This window comes from Ruditapes philippinarum, unplaced genomic scaffold (assembly GCF_026571515.1).
Source record: "Ruditapes philippinarum isolate M1 unplaced genomic scaffold, ASM2657151v2 ctg357_1_1_1_1, whole genome shotgun sequence".
NCBI classification, from domain to species: Eukaryota; Metazoa; Mollusca; class Bivalvia; order Venerida; family Veneridae; genus Ruditapes; species Ruditapes philippinarum.
In genome coordinates, this window is record NW_026862101.1 from 404,487 (window position 1) to 431,860 (window position 27,374).

At 33.9% G+C, this 27,374-nt stretch overlaps 2 protein-coding genes across 2 annotated transcripts in view; both read right to left on the reverse strand.

The window, feature by feature from the left end:
* The window catches only part of LOC132717934 (uncharacterized), a 317,198-nt gene that overhangs the window by 255,979 nt on the left and 33,845 nt on the right, over positions 1-27,374 (reverse strand). The gene's annotated exons all lie outside the window — the stretch shown is intronic.
* On the reverse strand, positions 31-27,218 carry LOC132717932 (integrator complex subunit 5-like). The gene is made up of 23 exons (XM_060701519.1): positions 27,124-27,218; positions 23,662-23,872; positions 22,797-22,900; positions 21,937-22,091; positions 20,429-20,521; positions 19,149-19,341; positions 18,092-18,209; positions 14,691-14,766; positions 12,944-13,038; positions 12,092-12,156; positions 11,120-11,259; positions 10,212-10,320; positions 9,585-9,766; positions 8,769-8,965; positions 7,729-7,847; positions 7,020-7,220; positions 6,525-6,661; positions 5,416-5,541; positions 3,227-3,297; positions 2,784-2,932; positions 2,213-2,317; positions 1,471-1,513; positions 31-368 (listed from the first exon to the last, which is right to left on the reverse strand). The coding sequence occupies exons 1-23, from the start codon at positions 27,172-27,174 to the stop codon at positions 238-240; spliced, it is 2,871 nt and encodes a 956-aa protein (XP_060557502.1). The 5' UTR covers positions 27,175-27,218; the 3' UTR covers positions 31-237.

The following is a 27,374-nucleotide window of genomic DNA, read 5'->3' on the forward strand; positions in this document are numbered from 1 at the left end:
CGCATTCCCAAATTTATAATACTATTTCTTCCCTATTTCATTTCCCGATTTACAACACATTTTTCATTTCCACAATGTCAAACACTTTTTCATTTTCCCAATTTATAACACTTCAGTTCCATTATGTCAAACACTATTTCATTTCCAAATTTATAATACTATTTCACTTTCTTTTTATAGCACTATTTCATTTCCCAATCTAAACATAACAATACCAGTATTTCACTTCCATGTGTTTCATGACTCTCCATCTTCCTCTTGTTTTACGTCAGCACCTTGTGGGAAGAATCGGGCATAAAATTGTCCAAATGTTTCTATATTACAGTGTACTATTGACTTAACTACCTCTAAATGCCTTGGCTCACAAACTGCAATGATACGAAAACAAATATATTTCTATTTTTAGCTTTAGTGGCCCCTAAAAGGGACCAATGCAAACTTGATAAAACACTACCCGAGAATGCTACCGACAAAGTATGGTGATCATCCATCAATTAGTTCTGTAGGAGAAGATGTTTAAAGGTTTTTCTATTTTTTTAGCCCTAGAGACCCCTAAAAGGGGCTGATCAAAATAATATTAGCAAACTTGATAAAAGACTACCCAAGAATGCTACAGACAAAGTTTGGTGATCATCCATCAATTAGTTCTCTAGAAATAGACATTAAACGGTATTTCTATTTTGAGCATTAGCGGCCCCTGAAAGGGGCCAATCAAATTAATATGAGCAAACTTGATAAAATACTACCAGAGAATGCTACCGACAATGTTTGGTGATCATCCATCAATTAGTTCAGTAGGAGAATATGTTTAAAGGTTTTTCTATTTTTAGCCCTAGAGACCCCTAAAAGGGGCCAATCAAAATAATATTAGCAAACTTGATAAAAGACTACCTAAGAATGCTACAGACAAAGTTTTGTGATCATCCATCAAATAGACATTTAAAGGTTTTTCTATTTTTAGCCCTAGAGACCCCTAAAAGGGGCCAACCAAATTCATATGAGCAAACTTGATAAAACACTACCCAAGAATGCTACAGACAAAGTTTGGTGATCATCCATCCTTTGGTTCTGTAGAAGGAGATGTTTAAAGGTTTTTCTATTTTTAGCCCTAGAGACCCCTATAAGGCGCCAATCAAATTAATATGAGCAAACTTGATAAAAAGACTACCCAAGAATGCTACAGACAAAGTTTGGTGATCATCCATCGATTAGTTCTGTAGAAGAAGATGTTTGAATGTTTTTCTATTTTTAGCTCTGCTGACCCCTAAAAGGGGCCAATTGGAATGACATGAGCAAATTCAAGTGTGACTGTCACAAGGATGCTACAGACCAAATTTGAAGTAAATCTGCTTAGAAGTTTCAGAGAAGAAGACGATTGTTGATGCATGACGACGGATGCCGGAGCATCCCGTTTGTACTCATAGCTCACCCTGAGCCTTCGGCTCTGGTGAGCTAAAGTTTAAGTCTCACCTCTTCTAGTAACTTCGTCCGGATCCTCTGTTGGTGGGTTTTCCTATAAATGAATAAATAAATAAGTCGAGCATGGCTTTTCATTAAATAATAAAGTGTTTTCATTACTATGCTAAAAAAATGTAACATAAAACAAACATATTCTATAAACTTTTATGTACATTTTGCTTAACTGGTACTCTTTAATTTAATCTTGAACTGAAAAAATCGCTTAACAGGCATACTAGTCTGCACAACTAAACTGTTAACTGTACAATCTTAGGTGTGTATGTGTTGGGTTTTGTTTTTGTTTTGTTTTGGGGGTGGTGAGGGTTTACCCCACACCAACACTATAAAAGTCATATGGCGATTTTCCAGTTTTACTGGAGAAAAAATATACCCCAAGTGCCCCACTGTGCATTATTTCAGGCATAAATATGCACCTGAGTAGAACCACCTACATTTCATCAGCAAGCTGAAATAGTTTCCTCATATGAAAGAATTTAAAGGCCCTGGTGGGATGTAAACCCACTGAGGTGAGGGAGAAGTGGTTTGAAGTCAAGGACCTATACCACTCTATTATAAATGCCGCCACAATCTTAGTATTGAAATGACAAAATCCCTAAAGGGGACTCTACAAGTTTTTATTGCATACCAATTTATGATGTAAACTCTACAAGGTGGACTGACTGCCGAGTTATGACCAAAAATTTGTTAAAATCATTGTAAATACTAGATAAACAAAATAAATAAACAAACATACCTTCATAAATCTCCAAATAGCTAACAGTATCAGATATACCTCATAGGGTGTTAGGGATGGGAACAACTCTGACATGATGTTAAGTGGGTGAGGTAATAGTCCACTCTGAAAAAATCAACAGCAAAGATATGAATAAATTTAAAGTATGTAAAGCTATATCTGAAGAAATATTTCATAAAAATTAAAAAAAAACAATACACAAGTATGTTGTTTTTATAACCTTGTGGTCAATTTTTGTAACATAGAATGATCACATGAATATTGTTTTAAAACAGAATAAAATGCTTGGGAACACAATATGCTGCCTATATTTTAGTAGGGTTGGCAATGATTTCACACATGCCCCTCTCGCTTTCAATAAAACATACTAACAAATTTCTTTCATTCTAGGCATTCTTTAATCGTTTATATAAAAAATATGAGTTAATATTGCAATCCATATACAGCAAAAATATTTTACTCATAATTTGATGAGGGTCACTTATGTTGTCTGTTATTAATATTGTTACGGTTAACAAACTGGTCATTTAAATGATACATTAAGTGAACTTAAAATGAAAACATCACTTACTTTACCAAGACTTCTAACTAAATAGCAAGCTGACTCGAGCTGTTTTGGTGTATTTGTTGCCATCTTCTCCCTCGACAGTTCAAAATGGTGCATCATCGTTGCCGTGAGTGATTTCAGTACAGCTGAACATCTCGATATCACAAGAGTATCTGGTGAAATATATAATAGATCTATCATTATATCTAAGTTATTAAATCATTTACATAATACATTACCATAATATATATTTATGGGAGAGAGTTTTCAAAAAAGCTTTACAAGCTTCCTATCAATCCGTAAATTTTATTTTATGTACTTTAATATGTACATGTGTGGATTATAAATAAAATATTGTTTAAACTAATATATTACCAAATCAATGAAATTTCTAAAGCACAAATTACTTCAAATAATATTAAAACAAAACAATTGATGTCTTGACGTCTATTAATAGAAAAACTTACTCCCCGCCACCATTTGAAGAATCCTCCACAACACAGGGTTGTCATCAAAAAATTTCCATACATGAAGGTCTCTGAAAAATAAATATGATCCAATTTTTAAGAAACTTTCCAGATGCATATTTATTTATAAAATAAACTAGACCTATCACTGAAGGTGATTAATACCCCCACCAGCAACTTTGACTTTTTGAAAAATAAGTAGTCTGAAAGAAAAATTTGAACACAAACTATCAACTGTGTACAAAGAAATATTTCAATTAATTGTAATCCCAACTGGGGTCTCCAAATAAGCTTGCTTTTCACAAAGTTTGATTACAATAATTCATTGCTAACTCTAGTTATTGTCCGGAAAACATTTTTCTATTTTTAGTAACACTGTAAAGGTGACCTTGACCCTAAGGGGTCCAAATGCAAAACCAACCCAAGTCTTTATATAAGCTTGCTATACACCAAGTTTGATTACAATGTCTCATACCTAACTCAAGTTATTGTCCGAAAACCATTTTTCTATTTTTAGTATAAGAGACCTTGACCCCAGGGGGTCAAAATGCAATACCAACCCAGGTCTTCATATAAGCTTGCTATACACCAAGTTTGATGACAATATCTCATTCCTAACTGTACTTATTGTTTGAAAACCATTTTTCTATTTTTAGTAACGGTGACCTTGACCTTGTCCCCAGGGGGTCCAAATGCAATACCAACCCAGGTCTTCATATAAGCTTGCTATACACCAAGTTTGATAACAATATCTCATTCCTAACTCTAGTTATTGTCCGGAAAACATTTTTCTATTTTTAGTAACGGTGACCTTGACCTTGACCCCAGGGGGTCCAAATGCAATACCAACCCAGGTCTTTATATAAGCTTGCTATACACCAAGTTTGATAACAATATCTCATTCCTAACTCTAGTTATTGTCCGGAAACCATTTTTCTATTTTTAGTAACAGTGACCTTGACCCCAGGGGGTCCAAATGCAATACCAACCCAGGTCTTCATATAAGCTTGCTATACACCAAGTTTGATAACAATATCTCATTCCTAACTCTAGTTATTGTCCGGAAAACATTTTTCTATTTTTAGTAACGGTGACCTTGACCTTGACCCCAGGGGGTCCAAATGCAATACCAACCCAGGTCTTTATATAAGCTTGCTATACACCAAGTTTGATAACAATATCTCATTCCTAACTCTAGTTATTGTCCGGAAACCATTTTTCTATTTTTAGTAACGGTGACCTTGACCTTGACCCCAGGGGGTCCAAATGCAATACCAACCGGAGTTGCCACATAAGGTTGCTATATACCAAGTTTGATTACAATAGCTCATTCCAAACTCTAGTTATCGTCCGGAAACCATGATGTGGACCGACCGACGGACGGACCGACCGACCGACCGACCGACCGACAAGCTGACTCCTATATACCCCCCCTAAACTTCGTTTGTGGGGGTATAATGAGATGATTTAATCAAAGCCTATAGTGTGAGGTCTGTAGTTGTAAATATGTGCCAAGCTGTGCCTTAAATATTGCCTTCCAGATGCATATTTATCTATTAAAGATAGTACTGAAATAAAGACTGACCAAATAATGCTTCCATGTGAGGTATTGCACCTTAAATATTACTTACAGGAGCATCTGGTGGTATTCCATTGACAGTTATAAGTTAAGGGCCACCTTAACAATCATAAATGGACATGTGCATCTTTCAATTTGGATGATACCATTTATCATTTTTATGGAAAATTTCAAAATATGCACTCACTGAATGGCAAACAGTGCCGACCATGATCAGATGGCATGGATGTGCCTGCTGATCTTGGTTGGCAATGGTCACATTGCAGCCAGCAGGTTAAGGGTTAATCAGATTCATTTAAGCTTAGATTATGGTGAAAACTTAAAAGCATATGTGAACAACTCAGGAGTCAGCTACTGGAAGTAATCAGCACTGCCATTAAATAAAGAAAAATAGTTGTGACCCCAGTGAAGCTCAAACCCATGAACCAATGGTTGAGCAACACACACCTTAACCACTGCTCTATAAAAGTTACCATATCCATATGACATGAACAATGCCAATGTGAGTCTAAAACCAAAGTGAAAGAAAAGGAAGACCAAACATATGCTAAGAAAGATGCAGTCTTAAAAACCAAAATTTCGTAACATGTTTAAATATACATGTAGTTACCTTTCTACGGTCATTTTAAGGGACTCCTCTTCAGGCCAGAACCTGTTGTTATAGAGTACATCTGGCGTGGTCATCTCTACCAGTAGAGTTCCTATCATCCTACATAGATCTGGCGGGATCCTCAGACTGACAATAAATATAGTATGACTATATAGATTATATAGTCTTATCTATTTGATAATTAACTGCAGTAGAAATAGACCCTTGCCAGCAGAAATAGAGCAAAGATGCCTCCAAGTCTGTGCAGATCTCTATTCTGTTATCTTTTTAAATATTTTAATTCTAATACTGAATTACTTTAAACTAATAAAGTATAAATCAGGACACAGTCTTTTTCATTTATTCATTAAGGTTAGAAGAAATACAGTACAAACTCTGCAGTGAGGCCCTCTGTAGAGCAATCACCTCAATTTTTTTTCTCAAATTAGGACTTTTAAATAAAACAAACCCCTTTCAGCAACAACTTTAATCCTTGCCTTCTAAAGGGTCTTGCTCTACACAGGTTGTGCTGTATTTTATGTATTTAGCTCATTACAGGACTGGAGCAGTACCTCTACATGCTGGCAGAAATTATGATCGCAAAATAGCCAAATATCGTTACTTTCGACAATTCTTACATTTTTTATTCATTGCCATACATAAATCGACGTGAAAAGATAAAATAGACATTTTAAAGTTCATTCTGTTTAAGATTTTAGCATTTAATCATTAAAGCGAATTGTCCGGTGTGTACAGAAATACAGTATTGTGTGGTGCTCCAATCCTTTTTTTAGTCTCACTCAGATTTTACATTTACAGGCTTTCACTGATATAGAGAACTCATTTACATTGTATGTCTTTGTTGAGAGGGTAGGGGTACTAAAATACTTTTCATATTAGTAATAATATTTTAAATAAGTAATTTTACATTATCATTTAAGTGTATTACATTTTTAACTGAGATTAACAGCTAATGTTACATAGTATATAATTTATATACAAAATCTAAGTATGAAAACATCATTAAGTATTTCAACTTTTGAAAACCAAAGTCTCTTTTTTGCAGAATAAATTTTGGTAAAGAGTTAATTTAATCATTTGGGAAAAATCTATGTACTATAAATAATTACTTATATGAAACATGTGTCTTCTCTTGACCCTCTGCCTCTCCTTGACCTTCACTTTGACCTACGACCTTTGTTCTATGCTCTTTACAACAGTCCCATAACATTTCTTCCAGGAATAAACAGTTTCTGTCTACAAGTTCCTGAAAAAAAGATGAACAAAAATTATCATTCATAAAAATACATTTTTTACACCTTTTTATTTTCAAATACATATATACTCATACACACAAGTAAATCAATAAATTATTATTAATTCAAAACGTTTTTAATTTTTCACACATAATTGCAATCTCATTTAGAAATAATACACCTTTTCATTGTTATAGTTTTATAAGTGGCAAAACAAGCAAAATTATGTGAAGGTGAATGTTAAATAGGTGTGTAAAATTTCCCTACTTTACATATAAATGAAATTGTAATAACTGTGCTAAAATCTCTAGGTTGTAGAGAGAAAAACAGCTACAAATAATTGTCCTGTTGAAGCAACCAGTCTCATACCTTCGATAGTGTATGTAATTTTGTCTTTGCCCTTAAACCATGACCTATGACCCCAGCATGGAACACACTGGAATGTGACCTCAGTGTTGTCAAGGAGACGCCATGTTTTTTATTCTCGGCTCGGAGAGATGTGTGAGAATCCCTACTGCCTGAAGTGGCTGTTCCAAGATCTGTCTTCCCTCCCAGTAAATGTTTATTTTCCTGTAAGAAAAATAATGTTTAACAGCATAAGAATCAATAAACCAAGTGTCTGGAGTGAATCTCAAGTACTAACTGCTATTCGAGCTTAAATCTAACCTTTCTCAGAATGACCGCTTCCAATTGGCCAAGTATAAAATAGCCAATAAAGCTGATCAGATTCTCTATATAATTCTATTTTACTACCACTGACATAAAGCAGGAAGTTTTCACTATCAGAAAGCTTTCATAATTGCCAAACTTGGGAACCTTTTTTTTTTTTTAAATAATTCCAAGAAGAAACACAGCAAAATTGAAAACCTGGTTAACAATAATGTTTATTTTCACATTTTTCAGATTTTATTTCTGATATATAAATTTACAAATACTATTACACATAATGCCTTCAATGACACTTTTGACTATAACAAATATTTATCCTAATTGTAAAATTTACTCATTTGTTCTTCACCTTTTTATGTTAAAGGAAACAAAAAGGTATGCAACAACAAACATCTTTAGTACTACTTACACAATCAACAGCGCCCTCTATCAGGTATCTGACAAGTATTGACTGTGCATAAGGTCTACTAGACAGCAGCCTGGCACATCTTTTGCAGGCTTGTACCATCGGGTTAACAGCTCTTGTATCTGAATAAGATCAGACAAACAAGATCTTTTTCGGTTTATATAAGACACACACTGATTGAAGTTAATATAGTAGCTTTTCTAGCTATATAGTTTTTGTATGTTAATAATAACTGACAAAATATTAAAAAGTCAATATGACAACTGATTTAGGTGAATTTTTTTATACATGTGGATGAAAATACTATTATAGCACCAATTTATAAAAGATTTTTATCAGTTTCATGAAGATGTTAGAATTAAGAGGGATTTTTATCTTATCTAAGGCATATTATATATCGAGAATGAAACCCCTGAAATGATTCAAAGTAAGAACAAGACACTTATTTTCTTTCCCTCCCTGTTGTAATCTTAAACACTAAAATATATGTTATTTCTTATGTTTTGTCAACCAAACAATTTAATTGTTTTCCTAAGAAACATTACACTCATTGCTTGGTACTGTTTGGTTCCAGGAATGGATTTGAGAGTGTTTCAATAAGCTTATAGCTTCCTACACAATCTAGCTAAAATAAATTAGCATAAACTCATCACTTTAAAGGAACTCCACTGAGGTTTATAAGCCTAAAAACATAAAACTTTAATTTTTCACAAAGATAAACATGAACAATTAAAACAGATATATAAATAAGATATAATTAAGAAATATACAAGCAATATATTGAAAACCGTATGTTTGTGCTATTTTCAGTCCGATTTGAGTGAAAAGCGTTTAAATGCTTTTCAATTTTGGGTCATTTTTCTCTATTATAATAATATTATGGAAAAACGGAGCAAGCTAATGATCTGAAATTTTGCACATAAATTATAAGTATAGATCTTCATCAAATGGAGTAATAATCGCAAAAAATTATTTCCAGCCCAGTCATGTCAAATTACCTCAGTGGAGTCCCTTTAACTAAAATCTTGAAATAAATGCCTTACCTTCTGTATTCAAAACATTAAAGAACAATGCTACAAGGGATCCACATACACTGAGCGCTGCACCACTAGACAGGTTTCTTGGTACAGTCACATAATTGAGAAGCTTTAAAATCACCATGGAAACTTGTACGTCATCATTGAGCAGCAACTTTGACAGGCACTCCCAATGACTCTCTAAACAGGACTTGAATGTTGCTCTGTTTTCATAAGAAAATAGGGCATTTCTCATAAATATAGTTAGATAGAAATGGCATTGCTTGTTACAATATATTCTAAATTCGTTACCATGAATTTTAATATACAATTTGATATCTTTATCATAAGAACTTAATTTGCATCCCCATGGATGTTTTTGTTAGTTTGTCTAGTTTTTACACTGATGTCAACACATTTTTGTTCATATCACGGCAATCAGTCCACCTAACATTTTTTCCTTGATAACTTACAAGTTATTACTAATTCATCCCCAAGTGACTGACTGCTAATCCCACATGATTTTTGAATATCAGCGATGAGAGACAATTGATCAATCGACAATGTCCAAATTCAACTGTCACATAAAATTGTTCGATTCTTCAGAAGATTGCAAGCCCTGGACTACAAATCTGAGACCCTCCCTATTGAGCTAAGCAGACAGACTTAAGGATGCAAAGAAATGGTAAAATCTCATCCATAGCTAATTCACTTGCGTTACAAAAACACACGAAACTTGTATCACTTAACAATTTAACATTGCACTTCAGTTAACAATTTTTAAAATCAATTCTTAACATAATTTTACAGCAATTATAAATTGCATCAAAATACAATAAATACCTAATTATTGTTTTATCCAATGATGCCTCCCACTTAGTCAAAGCATACAAATTATTCAGGAGGCGGAGCTTATTGGTACTTCTCTGATGTTGTAGGAGGTCCATAACCTGTTGAACACACCCACTTAGTACTTGCCCCATTCCCATTTCAATATTTTGTTGGATTTTAATGAACTGTGCAAGCTGTGAAAACACATTGAAACTGATATGAAAATTATCATAATTATTTCATACCACTGGATGAAAATAAATCCTGTATTTATAGAAAAAACATGAATATCCTCAATATGTATCAATAAATAAACTATATCGTAAAATGAATCACTTGAATATATACATGTACATGAAACCTTAAAGTAGCACGCCTCCAGATTCATGTTAACTTTATTAAACTTTTTTAAATGAATTAAAAAGTAATATTTTGTCAGGTAAACAAAGGATGCAATTTAAACATTACTAACAGCACTTAAAATCTACAAAAACTACCAAAAATAAATCAGGATATATGGAAACATAGCCCATACTGCTTAATAATTAATATCATGTTTTCTCTATGTAGTCATATGGACTTTACTTTAAGGTGGTCTTTTTTAACACAGTTGTGACAGCAAAACATATTAACAAATACCTGTTCATTATTTACTGCATTTGACAGTATAAATGCCAGTGTGTCAGCACCAAACTTCTCTCCCTTATACAAGATGATGTAACAGATCAACCTCTGTAACCATTTACATCTATAATATAAGAAACTAAATATGACTTCTGGCATGAGTTTTATTTTATTATTAGTTTTTGTGTTGTTGGGTTTTACATCGCACCAACACAGTGTAGGTCATATGGCAAAATTCCAGCTTTACTGGTTGAGGAAGACCTCGGGTGCACCTCTGTACATTATTATAGACAAAAACGGGCACCTGAGTAGAACCACTGACAGTCAGTATCCCTTGTGGATAGCTTTCTCTCAAGACAGAATCATAGGACACTTGCGCGACTCAAACCTTAAGCAGTGAGAGGCAAGTGTTCCTTAAACACTCAGCCATAGATGCCAATTTGGCATGATTAATCATCCCTTGATAACATTTTTCCTTTCACAAAGAATTTAACTGTCTTTAGATATTCAGTTCACTTCTGAACTAGCTCCGTTATTTTCAAACATATCAGTCTTTCTTTAATCAGAATTATTTTGAATGCTATTTTCTAATCTTTGGCATATGCACACTTGAAAAACAAACTGCGTTCATAAAATACTGATGCAAAAATCATAAATCTACAACAAATGTGATATGTTATGACACAATTTTCTCTATTTAAAAAAAATATAATCTTCAATTTCAAGGCTATTAAAGTGTCATGGTCACATTTCAAATAAATGCAAATTTTAAAGTATGAAAGCTTAAGACAATTAAATGAGATGCTATGACCAATGGTCAAGTAATTAGCCAAATTTGAGGACAAAAACACATATGTATATGCCCTTAATATATCAATTTGAAAAACATATAACAATAGCCTTGACCTTTGATCAAATCTTACCTTTGACCTGTACTGTTGAGAAGATCTTTGGTAAGAGTTGATAGTTTTGTTCCAAGTGCACCAAGAAATGGTAGATCTATAGATGATTCTAGCCTTCCTCTTCTATATATACTTGCCTGGGTCTCATTTAATATCTGATCCTGAAACATGTCAAGGTCAAACATAATTTATCTTTCTATGGGAAAATTCATATGTTTTTATAATGTGTCAAGGTCAAACATAACAGTTATTCAACAATATGTCAAAGTCAAGCAGTGTAGAAATTTGACATAATCTTAATACCAAACATTACAAAATAAAACATGTCAAGGTAAAACATGACAGAATTTCTAAAATATGTCAAGATCAATGATTTCAAATATTCGAAAATATGTCAAGGTCAAACCTTGCAGATAATTATTTGCCCAGTGACATGCTACCTTACAGAAAACCACACAATTTACTTTTGTCTGATTAAAGCTAGAGGTAAAGAACCTTTCAAAAAACACTTTGGAGATGGTGATAATAATAAACTACTAAGTTTTCATATTTATATAATACAGAAATTATTTCATGCATAGCACTGTGCAGTAAAGAGATATTGCATTGCCATATTCAGAATAATTCCAAATGAAAAGAATCATTGGCATGTAGAAACTTTATTTTCAAGGTAAGCATAGATTGCTTTCAGTTATCATGACCATTGCAGACTCTTACTAACTTCAACAAAAAAACAAACAAACAAAACCCCAAATCTATCAGTCCCTCACAGAACAAATCTACCAGTCCCTTACAGAAGCAAATTGATTAAAGAACGTTTAAAGTTCAAAATGGCAAAACAAAAATCATACAATTATTAGTACCTATTACCATTTTCTCTTTGGAATATAATGTTAATACTACATGGATGTTTATGAAATAGTTCTGTAAACTGAAAGGATTTTTTAGAACTCCTAAGTTTCCTAAGTTAACAAAAACAAATGAATCACTTACAAGCAGTGCTGAGCACATTTTCTGTATTTCTGGCAATGGCAGGATGGTACCTTCTGGAACATCATCTGCAAAAGAAAATCCAGCCTCATTTCAACCATTTAAGCAATAAAGTAGACAAATTCATCAATTAACTCCCCTTATTATTTTTTCATTTCTTTTTGGTTGGGTTTTACATCACAACAACAAAGTATAGTTCATAAGGTGACTTTCCAGCTTTACTGGTTGAGAAAGACCTCAGGTGCCTTCCATGCATTATTTCTGACACAAACAGGCACCAAAGTAGAACCACGGTAAGAAAGCTGGAGAGCTTCCTCACATGAAAAAATCCAAGGTCCCAATAGCATTCGAACCCACAGCGGTGAGGGGTTAAGTGGTTTGAAGTCAAAGACCTTAACCATTCAGCCACGAAAGCCCCTAACTCTCCTTAAATGCATTTTAATAAAATGAAGGCAATGTTTTCAATGATATTGTCACTGAGAAAGGAAGAAATAAACAAAATGATTGGTACTCAAGCCCATTATTAAATATAACATTAACTAAACTATCCAATATTTTATTTTTGATTGAACTTTACGTCCCCAACAACACTGTAAAGGATCAAACAGGCACCTTAGTAGAACAACCAACATCTTGTAATTTAGCTAGATAGCTTCCTCACATGAAAGATTCCAAAGTCCGTGGGGGAATTTGAACCCACAGCAGTAAGGACCAAGTGATTTGACGTCAATGACCTTAACCACTCAGCCACAGTCGCCTTTAATGCTATCCAATAGCTTTAGCATTTATGTTTTTTTATTGAAAATAGATGTATCTTCTAAACGTTGCAATAGTTTCATAAAGAGATAAACTTACCTTTAGTTACTGTGGCATTATACACAAGGAAGTGTAACACTTTATCTGCTCCGACATCCGTCTGCATGACTAGATGCACTACCAGTGTCATCATACTGTAATATATACACATTTACGTTATTTTCATAAACTTAAATGAGGGATGTTTCATTAATTGGGTTTAAAGGGGGAGGTTTTTTTGACATGATGGAACTGAAAATATATATTTGTACATATATTTTTTTAGTTGGGTTTTACATGGCACCAATACTGTATAGGTCATATGGCAACTTTCCAGCTTTACTGGTGGAGGAAGACCTCAGGTGCTCTTCCGTGCATTATTTCAGGCACAAACTTGCACCTGAGTAGAACCACCATCTAGCTGGGTAGCTTTTTCACATGAAAGAATATAATGTCCCTGTTGGGTTTCAAACCCACAGCGGTGAAAGGCAAGTGCTTTGAAGTTAAAAACCATAACCATTCAGCCATGAACAGATAAATATAAATAAACAAGCAATTATCATAGTATTGCAAGCAATCCATAAGTCCCCTACCGGTAAGAGCCCAAGCAACATTCTGAAGGGCCATTCACTTAGGTTCCTATTTTAAGTAAATTTGTTGAAAAAGTTCTTTAAAAGTGATCACAGGAAACAGTTTTTATGTACAGACAGACGGACTGAAAGACACTCTAAAGTTATTTTTTAAACATCCCTGTTATCAAAATATAACATTTTTAAAATCCTATCATGATTGTAGAAGTTGGAGTAAAAATTACCAATTTCTCAAAAAAAAGTCTAAGTTCATTTAAAGGGGCAATATTAATTCTGGAAATAGTCTTGCTAGAGTATTGAACACTCACAAAATTTAATGTTGAGTGATAATAAGAAACATTTATATGAAGTTTGAAGTAGATACATTCAGAAAAAGAAGTTATTAAAAAAAAAACAATGTTTTTTTCATGAAAATTTAAAGTTCAAGGGAGGTAATTCTGAAAAATTCTGCGCTAGAGTTGTAAACCTTGTCACATATGATGTGGTTGATGACAAGCAACTTATATTTAAAGTTTGAAGAAAATACCTTAAGAAATAAAGAACTTATAGAGAAAAAACTTAAAAACTAGAACCAGAAATCTTGAAATTCAGTCTATTTGTTGCCATAGCAACCAGAATTTTCAACATAGGAAGATAAGAAAAGGATGTGCATAATTTCCATACTGCCATCTACCCATATGTCAAGTTTCATAAACATATTTTCAGTACTTTTTGTGTTATCACTGGATCCAGGTTATGTGTAAAATTTGCCATATTTTCAGTCTATTTGTTGCCATAGCAACCAGAATTTTCAACATAGGAAGAAAAGAAAAATACGTGCATAATCTCCATACTACCATCTATCCATATAACAAATTTCATTAAAATATTTTCAGTACTTTTTGCGTTATCGCGGGATCCAGGTTATGTGTAAAATTTGCCATATTTTCAGTCTATTTGTTGCCATAGCAACCAGAATTTTCAACATAGGAAGAAAAGAAAAAGACGTGCATAATCTCCATACTGCCATCAATCCATATATCAAGTTTCATTAAAATATTTTCAGTACTTTTTGCGTTATCGCAGGATCCAATTTTGTGGACGGACGGACTGACGGACGGACAGACGGACGGACTGACGGACGGACGGACGGACGGAGGGTAAACCTAAAGTCCCCTCCGGTAAACCGGTAGGGGACTAATAATGATATTAGATTGTTATATAAAGGATAGGCATACCTCTTAAACTCCTGGGGATAATTAGATACCCAAGGCTGCATCTGTACATGGAGATGGTTCAAAACTGTGGCATTTACTGAAAACATAATTCCACATCATATCATTATCTGATTTTATTTCTTTAAATTAATATCTGCAACTATGCATCACAATGAGCCAGCACTTTTAAACAAGAGGGCCATGATGGCCCTAGATCGCTCACCTGACTTATCAAACTCATCCAAACAATTACCTAGACAAGCATTCTGACCAAATCTCATGACAGGTGAGTCAAAAATGTGACCACTACAGTGTTAACAAGGATTATCCATATTTGAGCAGTGCGACCTAGTTTTTTACCCAGGTGACACATTCAAATTTGACCTAGAAATCATCAAAACAAACTTTCAGACCAATTTCCAGGATACTTGGATCAAAACAGTAGCAACTAGAGTGTTAACAAGATTTTTCTATTTTTAGCTCCGGTGACCTAGTTTCACATGTGATTTCGTACTCATCCAAGCAATTACCTAGACAAGCATCCTGACCAAGTTTGATGATAATTGAGTCGAAAATGTGACCACTAGAATGTAAACAAGGTTTTTCCATATTTGGGCAGTGTGACCTAGTTTTTCATCCAAGATGACACATGTTCGATCTTGACTTAGAAATCATCAAAACAAACTTTCAGACCAATTAACAGAATATTTGGATCACAACAGTAGCCACTAGAGTGTTAACAAGATTTTTCTATTTTTAGCTCCTGTGACCTAGTTTTTCATCCGAGATGACCCATGTTCGATTTATTCCCAGCAATGACCTAGACAAGTTTCCTGACCAAGTTTGATGACAATTGAGTCAAAATTGTGACCACTAGAGTGTTAACAAGGTTTTTCTATTTTTAGCTCCTGTGACCTAGTTTTTCATCCGAGATGACCCATGTTCGAACTCATCCGAGCTATCACCTAGGACCCATGTTCGAACTCATCCGAGCTATCACCTAGACAAGCATCTTGATCAAGTTTGATGATGATTGATGCAAAAATGTGACCGCTAGAGTGTTAACAAGGTTTTTCTATTTTTAGCTCTGGTGACCTACTTTTTCATCCGAGATGACCCATGTTCAAACTCATCCCTCGTTTTATCACCTAGACAAATATCCTGACCAAGTTTGATGATGATTGAGGCAAAATTGTGACCTCTAGAGTGTTAACATGGTTTTTCTATTTTTAGCTCCGGTGACCTAGTTTTACATCCGAGATGACCAATGTTCGAACTCATCTGAGCTATCACCTAGACAAGCATCTTGACCAAGTTTGATGATGACTGATGCAAAAATGTGACCGCTAGAGTGTTAGCAAGGTTTTTCTATTTTTAACTCCGTTGACCTACTTTTTCATCCGAGATGACCTAGACAAGCATCTTGACCAAGTTTGATGATGATTGATGCAAAAATGTGACCGCTAGAGTGTTAACAAGGTTTTTCTATTTTTAGCTCCGGTGACCTACTTTTTCATCCGAGATGACCCATGTTCGAACTCATCTGAGCTATCAACTAGATAAGCATCCTGACCAAGTTTGATGATGATTGATGCAAAAATGTGACCGCTAGAGTGTTAACAAGGTTTTTCTATTTTTAGCTCCGGTGACCTACTTTTTCATCCGAGATGACCCATGTTCGAACTCATCCGAGCTATCACCTAGACAAGCATCTTGACCAAGTTTGATGATGATTGATGCAAAAATGTGACCGCTAGAGTGTTAACAAGGTTTTTCTATTTTTAGCTCCGGTGACCTACTTTTTCATCCGAGATGACCCATGTTCGAACTCATCTGAGCTATCAACTAGATAAGCATCCTGACCAAGTTTGATGATGATTGATGCAAAAATGTGACCGCTAGAGTGTTAACAAGGTTTTTCTATTTTTAGCTCCGGTGACCTACTTTTTCATCTGAGATGACCCATGTTCGAACTCATCCGAGCTATCACCTAGACAAACATCCTGACCAAGTTTGATGATGATTGAGGCAAAAATGTGACCTCTAGAGTGTTAACAAGGTTTTTCTATTTTTAGCTCTTGTGACCTAGTTTCTCATCCGAGATGACCCATGTTCGAACTCATCCGAGCTATCAACTAGATAAGCATCCTGACCAAGTTTGATGATGATTGAGGCAAAAATGCGACCGCTAGAGTGTTAACAACTAAATGTGAACGGACGACGGACGGACGGACTACGGACAATCATCGATCCTAAAAGCTCACCCTGAGCATGCTCAGGTGAGCTAAAAATACATTTGTGGATTAGTTTAAGGTTGATTGCAAAACAAGTTCTTGCAACTTATATTAATCACTTCCGAGTTTGCTTCCTGGAACCAACCAGTTCTGATGTTGTATATAGAAACATCGTCATGACCCGATTAAGGCTCGAAACCTGGTTTGAGATGCAGACACCTTACCCACTAGGTCACCACTCCTCTTTGTTATATACAGTGTGTAGTTTAGTTTATATGAATTTGTTTTAGTTTGTGTTGGAAGTTATAAGTTTATTGAAACACTCTCAAATCCATTCCTGGAACCAAACAGTACTAAGTTTCTTGCTCAAGGAAACAACGGCTTGCCCCTTTCTGGGTTTGAACCCATGTCTGCAGCAATCCTTAGATTACTAGTATATATTAAAGTCATACATGTCATATTGCCAGGACTCTGGGGCATCATAAAAACACATAAAAATCCTAGAAACAAGAGATAAAACCATGTTTAAAACCATTATCATATATGTGGAAAAATTAAAGGACCACAATTCTGCCTCCTATAATTAAATCACATAATTACATCATTATATGCACCAAGGAACTTGAAAACCTTTCTGTGAAAGTTTGAAATTTCTAGAGAAATTTAAGAGTTGCATAAAACTGTTAACACCTGTTCACCTGCCCGATGACATTCACCCATCTTACATCTTGCATATTTTATTTTTAATCTAGAATTAGATTTATAATTTATCTTAATTTGACTGTGTAGGAAGCTATAAGCTTACAAACACACTCTAGAATCTGTTCCTGGTATCAACCACAGTTTTAGGTTAGAAACCCTGGTTAAAAGAAATGACCACAAAATGTTATTGTTTGATTTATACAAAATTTATTTTAGTTTGATTGTGTAGGAAGCTTAAAGCTTATAGACACAGTCTCAAAACTGTTCCTGGAACTAACCAGTACTGAAATGTTCATGTTTATGGTCACATGATCCATTACAAATACTGGAGATAAGACAGTTTGCTTATTTGTTAAACTGTATTTTCTATTTGGGGCATTTCCCTCCCCCCTCGGCAAGTAAAAATTTACACACAGTATTATATGAATAGAAAGTAGAAATATTTTCTTAAATATTCTTTTACTATAAGATAACTCAGGCACTTACACATATTGACAAGATCTGTAGCAAGAATATGTAGAAGTAATGGTGACATAGATGCTAGCTGTAGAAGAAACGGTACTGTTGTGGCTTTCGAGGTTCCCCTTGAGGTGTCTAAACTTTCCTGAAAAGGGAAAAAGAATATCATATCAAATACCACATTCACCCTTTACCTGCTGAATTTATGTAATGGATTTGCCACGTTTTCAATTTGGAACAGTCTGGTCAAAGTTTAAAGATATACTATGCTTATCTTTTGAGTAAAAAATTTCAATGCAGAAATTTATTGAAATCTATTAAATTCTTACTGAATATGTCTTATTTAAATAAAAGAACATACAAACTATGTATGGGAATCTGTATTCCTAATTGAAGGCCAAGTAACGCTGGTCCTTTCTTAAAAAAAAAAACTGCCAGTTTTTTTTAATTACACTATATATTCATAGTGTGTCCACTTACAGTGTCCCATTTGTTTATGTGATAAACAGTTCCAGATCAACTACATGTACAAATGTATTTTCAAATAATGAAATTTTTTTTTGTTATTTCATTTACATTTGAAAAATATAAATTTTCTGCGCATTTAGCATGCATTTTATTTTATTTTGAGAATAATAAATAAGGGGTATATTGAAAAGAGCAAACATGCAAAATATTGAAAGAGCAGAGTTTTGGTATACATTTGTAAATCAAACTTATACAGATGAACTCCCGTTTAGTTTTATACATTGTATTTCATTAAGTTTTAAATTGCACTGACACAATTCATGTAATGTCAAATGCAGAAAACTGAAATATTCATTAAACAAATATTTTCAGTGTGATGTGAAGTAGTAAAATTTCAATTAAGTTCAATAAATCTACTACAATTTCTATTTTTATTTGCCTTTATTTACCAATTTCTGATTTTATTTGTCTTTCATTATCAATTTCTAATTTTATTCAACCATGTCTTTATTCATCATTCTTAATCAATTTCTAATTTCATTTGTCTTTCTTTTTCTCTATCTTATGCAAAATATACACAACACTGTACTGATACCAAAATTAAATTCTCAAGTACCTGGAATAATGTCAGTAGTGCATCCCTAATATCATGCCCGTGTTTGGATGCTAGATGACCTAAGATTCCAACCACAGACCCCATCTTTGGTATTTTGGTATCCACATTACCGTCTCCATGGTTACCGTGGTGACAATAATCTTTCAATCCACACATCAATACACGTGTAATAATGGTACGAGGGAAGGCTGACCTGTCAAGTATAAATTGTCATAATTAAGCTATCATTCCATATTTGAGCTAGCTGTCCGCTTTAAGGAAATTTTATTCTGTTTTATTTCTTATTTTATTGCTATAACATAAACCTGTATACCATCTACATATATCTTAGTTCAGTACCTCTTTAATTTGAGATACAAATATAGAATCAACATAAGAAGTTTTTTACTCATTACTTTCTTTAATCAAATTTATAAGTTTACAAGTTTATTTAATACTCAGGTCATGTATAACATGACAATATGAAATATATGTTGATTTTTTAGCAGACAGGTTATTGAATTAATTTAAGTTTGTTTATTTTGCTATTTTGCTATTTTGCTATTTTCATCTAAAAAACAAGTTGAACTACATGTATCAATGTTCAGCTAGCCAGGTAATTATCTTTTTAACATAAAACAACAAAGGATTCCTAACAGGATATACGTGTAAAAAATCGTTACCATAGAAAGAAGAGGCATGTTTCAAGTAAATCAATAATCAACGGGTAAATAATTGTACATTAATTTCGTTTATACAAATTTATTTTAATCTAATTGTGTTGGAAGTTATATAAACTTATTGAAACACCCTTGAATCCATTCCTGGAAAAAAACTTTTACAAAGCAACAAGGGTAAAGTTTCTTGCTCATAAAAACAATAACTTGCCCCGGACAGGGTTCGAGCCCACGCAGCCAGCAATTGTTACATTACTACACTGGCATGTTAACCATCTGGCCATGCCACCACTACATTAATACCTGTGTGCAGAGGCACACCATTTGGTAGACAGATATTTTGGTTGTTGCTTTAAAAGCTGTTGGTATAGAAAGGTTGCTTCATTGCTTTGGAAAAATTGATAGTAAGAGATAATTGCTCTACAGAGTGCCAATTCTCACTGAACCATCATAATTTCACAAAATCGTGATATTTCAGTACAAGCTGGCACCTGAGTAGTACCACTGACCTTTAGGGGGCACCTGAGTCCACCGACCTTAAGGGGGCACCTGAGTATAGAACCACTGACCTTCTGAAGCTAGCTGGGGAGAGAGAAGATTTGTGTACCGTTTGATAATACATACCCTATGTGAGCAACTACCCAGTCAAAATGAGGAGTATACTTCACGGACGCTTCAAGCAAAGAATCCACGCAGTTTTCTGGCGCTCCACTTACCCTATTCAATGAAAAGAAACAAAATTTGAATACATTAAAATGATCAAACATATTTATTATTCTTATGCATTCAATATTATATTTGTTTTATCGAAATACACCTTAAAGGCCCATTCTACATCAATATATTAATGATACTATAAATAAAAGATAAAAATTCTGCCACAATTACAAAAATCACCTTTGGCAATAAAAAATACAAATTATTTGGCAAAGATTTTTGTCCCTGAGACAATACAAATGACTATTGACCTAGTATCAGCCCCTTCAAAAATCAACCTGCACATAAAACAAGAGCTGTCGGTAGGACAGCAACGCTCGACTATTCTTAGTGCTTGATAGTAAAAAAAATGCTTGATACAGTTACCTCCTCCTGTTTACAGGTTATGGTTATGATGGTGAACAAGTGTGCAAAGTTTCAAAGCCATATGTCAATGGACTTTGAAAATATTTGAACTAATACAAAAACTTTAACGTAAATTCTAAGTTAAAAAAGGGGCATAATTCTGTCAAAATGCTTGATACAGTTACCTCCTCCTGTTTACAGGTTGGGGTAATGATGGTGAACAAGTGTGCAAAGTTTCAAAGCCATATGTCAATGGACTTTGAAAATATTTGAACTATTACAAAAACTTTAACATAAATTCTAAGTCGAAAAAGGGGCATAATTCTGTCAAAATGCTTGATACAGTTACCTCCTCCTGTTTACAGGTTGGGGTAATGATGGTGAACAAGTGTGCAAAGTTTCAAAGCTATATGTCAATGTACTTTGAAAATATTTGAACTATTACAAAAACTTTAACATAAATTCTAAGTCGAAAAAGGGGCATAATTCTGTCAAAATGCTTGATACAGTTACCTCCTCCTGTTTACAGGTTGGGGGTAATGATGGTGAACAAGTGTGCAAAGTTTCAAAGCCATATGTCAATGGACTTTGAAAATATTTGAACTATTACAAAAACTTTAACATAAATTCTAAGTCGAAAAAGGGGCATAATTCTGTCAAAATGCTTGATAGAGTTACCTCCTCCTGTTTACAGGTTGGGGTAATGATGGTGAACAAGTGTGCAAAGTTTCAAAGCCATATGTCAATGGACTTTGAAAATATTAAAACTATTACAAAAACTTTAACATAAGTGGTTACGCCGACGCAGACGCTGACACTGACGCCGACGCTCGGGTGACTACAATAGCTCTACTTATTCTTATCGAATAGTCGAGCTAAAAACTAAAAGCAAAAATATCACATTAACCTTGTATGTATGCATTTTAGGCTTAATGAGTGTCCATCCACGTTTTCAGGCACTCAGAGACCATTGACATGTCAATATTCATGTGATTGTCCTTTCAAATTAACCTTCCTAACTTCAGATGTTTATAAAAACAGTTTGTTACCAGAATAAAACTCAAACTCACATTTGAGCAAAACACTCGGTGGCTACTTCAATCAGCAATTTAGTTGGTACACAAGTTAACCATAACTGTAGGAGCTCGTTCAGGCTACCAGTATGAGGAACACCACGTCTGTCCGCATATTTACTGCTGATATGACCTAGCAATTCTAACGACCACTGAAATATAAATAAACCACTACCCTTTCCATGCTTATTATTTTTAACATTTTACTTGTCACGCTACCACTTTACAGATGTTCATTGGGGCTGCAGAGATTCAGGTACACTACTGATTGATTTGACATAGGATATTAAATTTCAATACATACATTATACTTTAAATGATGAAGTAACTTTTTTTTTAACCAGACTTTTATCAATTTATTCATACAAGTCATTTTGCAGTTATCAAAATTGCTTGTGGTTATATTGCCTAATGTTTATTCGGAATAATTACTAATTACTTATAAATGACAAGGTTGGTTCAAAAGTTTCAAATAAAGAAACTGGATTTCTAAATTGTCTAACAAAACTTCAATTATACTTTGTCAATCTTAAAAAACACCAGCATTTCCAACCTGAGTAACAGCTTTGTTGGTTTAGGCAACAGATAAACTATTTTGCTTTCCATTCAAGATAACAAATACTAACAAAAGATTGTTAAGCTAACTGGCCAATGAGTTACATTTTGGAAACTGTAACAGGGCACAAATAAATATGAAAGTTTTTTGAAAAATAAAAATATTAACATTTTTTAGGCTAAATGGGCCTTAAATACACTTCTGGTTATATCTTGTTGGTTGGACCACCAGATCTGCATTCAACTATATTTTACTTACCAACAATTACTAATTTGATTAATAATGTAATATCAACACTTACTGATGAAATGATAGGAGCCCAGGCCACGGAGTTAGTCTGTATAAAGGCATGCAGAACTCCACACGCATCATGTAAGAAACTGTCTATCACTTGACTGCCTGTATCTGTTTATATGAAAAAAGTTCTATTTTAATTCTCCTTACCAGTTCCCCTTATTTTTTTTAAAACCGCTGACTCTGCAATTTTCATTTCCCTTTTCTCTTTTTTAAAGACTCTTTTTTTTTTTTAGTTGACTAAAATTAGTTTTGGCTTTACATGTATGAAATAATGAATGCTAATAATGCTATATGCCAAATATAGAGGCATAGTATTTATCCAGAAAGAATTAAGATGTGATTTCCTATTTAAGTCTTTATACATTGTAAATCAAGTAATCCTCGGGGCTGGAACAATTTTGATCTCCGGAAGCCAAAACCTGTGTTCTGCACACCATATTATTTTAAGTTGTACTTCTGTCAAAAATTCTTTCTATCGGTTCAAAAGATACGGAGCAGACACAAAATTTTGAAATCGATACAAAATGACTAAGTGTGACCATGGCCTAAGAAAGGACAATCCTGCACTCTGCACATTGCCTCTGATGTCAAGAAGTTTCAATTTCCTTTCACCGGTTCAAAAGGCAAACTAACAGACAGACAATCAGGTGCATAACAATATTAGCCGAAATTTTTTTCAGACGCAGTCTTTTTATATTTTGACAGATTTATATTTTATCCCAAAACATTTTCTAATATCAACTGTTGGTCAATCACCATTATAACAGTCAATCTTTTGAGATACATTAAGTTAATTCAGCTCAACTTATGGCAATGAAAAAATGTGTTAAACGTCACTTTAAGAAACACAACAACATTACAAAACGTACCTGTGACTTTATGGCCTATATCCATCTCAAGAAGATAATTATTCACCGCCTCGTCAAACATATTTGCCATATACTCCAAAACAGCATGTCTGGCAGTTGGCAAGGTCCGGAGAAGGATCAGGGCAGACTGTGCCAGAGACTCACGCTGCTTTTGATTTTGTGCTTTGTAGTTGGCACCATGAAGGAAGTTACGAACTTCTTGCAAAATTTCCTGAAAGAAAATTCTGTGAATTCTGAATATTCTTAATATAAAGAAATGTTATTTTTAAAGTTTACCCACGCCCCTTGACCCTAAAACTAAGCCCTGCCCCACCCATCGGGCACCTCAATGGCAAATAAGCTTCCCCCATCTTTACAGAAAGAATCAAACTGAAATTTATCATATATAAACTTGCTATTTGCTGACTTTCATTCCGGTATCTAAAAACCAATGTTTCCTCACATTTAACCATAAAACATGATTGTACTTGTTATACTTTAGTTCATATCTGCCTTGGTCAGAACAGAGACTTTTATTACAAAAAATTTAAATATAGCCCTGTGGTTTGAGAGTACGGAATATTTTCCTTGGTTCTGTGAATACCTCAGACCAATGAAAATACTCTGTACAAAAATAAAGACAAGCAATCTGCTGCACTGGTTACTTTCATTATATGACATTATTGGAAAAAAGTTATGTGATGATTTGATTGAGCAGTTATAACAAATAATAATGTAATTGTATCATATCTAAAAGTGCAATACAAAAAATTATTCTATCATAATTCAAATAAACTGCGGTTCAACTTCCCGTCGGTTCCCGTTTCACAATATCCTTTTCCTGAAATAGAATTATTAAGCCCGAAATTGGATTTTAAGTGCATGCATGTTCATTGTTCTCTGAAGGCCTGTGACGGGGTGATAATTTGATTCAATTTAGAAATCATTTAAAACATGAAATGGCCGTATATAGTGTGTGGTTGGGTTGATTGTATTGTTCCCGAAAATGTGCAGTTCTAAGTGTATTGAAATAATAAAGTGTGCAGTCGACGATGGACTTAATTAATGTCATGGAGCTTAATATAGAATGTATGTATGTATATTGTACGTATATCTGTGTTACTGTACAATTTCTTTCAAAGACCTTGAGCAGTTTGAGGCCCTGCCTATAAAAAATTAAATTTCAAGTTTATGTGGTAGTTTTCAAAATCTGAAATTTATCAAACTATTAAAAATTCATCAAACTATGTTGTAATAAACATTTAAAGAAGCTTGTTATTAGGGGGCAGGGGACATATTCAAATGATGGCCCCGGTCAAATTTTTTAATAACTCAGACATGGTGTTTTGAAGGTACTGATAACTTCTGATATTTCTCTGTCATTGTAATTCTTTCTTGTTTGTGTGTAGGAAATGAGATATATTTTTGGGTTTTTACCCGAAACTAAGCATTTTGGTAGCTTTGTATGTATTTCTGACTCTCCGAATGGAGGTGAAAAAGTTAAAAATCAAGCTTTGACAGTTGGCGCCAAACAAGTAAGAAATTTCAGATAAATTTTGTGAAAAATCTAAACGTATGACAGACACTTTATTTGTCATTTCTGAAAATGCCATAGCTTGCACTGCGTGTTACTGATATTTTTAAAGGAATCGGGCGGATTCTGGAGTATGCTGCACCTTCATGAAGATTGCCTATATTGGTACATTTTAGGTGTAATTTTGGCTGGGTGGGGGTGAATATAAATTGCTGTCAGTCATTTTTTGAAGGAGCAATGCATGCAAACTATTATTTTCTTCAATGTATGTCATATATCATTGAATAATGCTGTGCAACTGGTTATCTGCCTGTGAAACAGATTAATATTTGGAATTGTGTTTCTGGTCACACTGAAATACAAAATTTTTCATTTTTAGGTCCCCTGCCCCCTTAAGGAAATTTTCAAATTTATAAAATGTGTTGGAATTGACCCAAATGTGCCCATAAACATTCCTTCTACATTTGTTAGTCAAAATTTGAAGTGACTGGTAGGATTTATCAAGTTATGTAGAGTAAGTAGACTGTCAAGTCAAGGGAGGTAATAAAAATTTGGAATTTTGGCAAACACTGTACTTCACAGAATGTGCACATTTATCCAGATTTAACAGTTTTATATTGTGCAAATTGACATAATAATGCATAATTGAGCACTTTTAATTGTTACAAATGTACATAATGTCATATAAGTCAACAGTGGTATCTTTACTGCACTTTTAGGTGTATGCAAGAATGAATGGGGTCTGGTTTCCTGTGAAATTCATTTTGGGACATTAATTGTGGCTGTAATATTGTTTTTCTTGCTATAATCTCCTTCCAAAAGACTTTAAATACTCTGAAAATACTTTATGGTATTTAAATAAAGGTGGAATACAGAAAAATAACCATCTCACAGGTTCCTGGCACTTGATATTAAGTAAATCATATAACAGGCATAGTCATTGTACTAGTTACTTCCCCTGAAATAGGGTCTTTTTTAAATATTTGATTAAATACAAAGTAACAGCAGTATTCACTTTTCGAAGTTAACGTTTAATGCGAAATACTCCATATTTTAAGAAAATAAAAGGAAACACTTTAATGCGAATCACATAAAAAATCTTAAGGGGGCAGGGGACATATTCAAATGATGGCCCTGGTCAAATTTTTTAATAACTCAGACATGGTGTTTTGAAGGTACTGATAACTTCTGATATTTCTCTGTCACTGTAATTCTTTCTTGTTTGTGTGTAGGAAATGAGATATATTTTTGGGTTTTTACCCGAAACTATGCATTTTGGTAGCTTTGTATGTATTTCTGACTCTCCGAATGGAGGTGAAAAAGTTAAAAATCAAGCTTTGACAGTTGGCGCCAAACAAGTAAGAAATTTCAGATAAATTTTGTGAAAAATCTAAACGTATGACAGACACTTTATTTGTCATTTCTGAAAATGCCATAGCTTGCACTGCGTGTTACTGATATTTTTAAAGGAATCGGGCGGATTCTGGAGTATGCTGCACCTTCATGAAGATTGCCTATATTGGTACATTTTAGGTGTGATTTTGGCTGGGTGGGGGTGAATATAAATTGCTGTCAGTCATTTTTTGAAGGAGCAATGCATGCAAACTATTATTTTCTTCAATGTATGTCATATATATCATTGAATAATGCTGTGCAACTGGTTATCTGCCTGTGAAACAGATTTTGAAATATTTGGAATTGTGTTTCTGGTCACACTGAAATACAAAATTTTTCATTTTTAGGTCCCCTGCCCCCTTAGATATCTTTATCGGCGATCTTTATCATAACTTAAAAACTTATAAAATTTGTCAAAATATCGTCGCGAAAACATATAACAAAACGTAATATTGTCATTTAGATTTTATTAATCAATCGAGTTCACTAAATAGCAAATGTAAAATTATTTTAGTAACATTTTCATGCAGAAGAATATTATTCAATGAGCGTACTTGAGGCGAATAACCGCTTGAAATATTTGGAGATTCAGTTGCGGCAGCCATCTTTCGGTCTAACTAAAAACCGTCGAGACCGTAATAACAATCGGAACGGGTTGCGATCTGGTGAGATATACCCACGGGTGTCCATGATTCGTTACCCTTAGGATTTTATAGTGCTAGTTGAATACACATACATGGACAATTTTGGAAATATCAACATATTAATCAGTTATTGTATAGTAGATGTGCGTTCTATATAGCAG

Bases quoted from the DNA above. Each gene is read 5' to 3' on its own strand.
- LOC132717932 (XM_060701519.1), bottom strand. From the start codon at position 27,174: ATGGCTGCCGCAACTGAATCTCCAAATATTTCAAGCGGTTATTCGCCT. The intron at 23,873-27,123 runs GTACGCTCATTG...ATTTTCTTTCAG, and splicing joins CAAGCGGTTATTCGCCTCAA to GAAATTTTGCAAGAAGTTCG. The intron at 13,039-14,690 runs GTATGCCTATCC...TATATATTACAG, and splicing joins TATCCCCAGGAGTTTAAGAG to TATGATGACACTGGTAGTGC.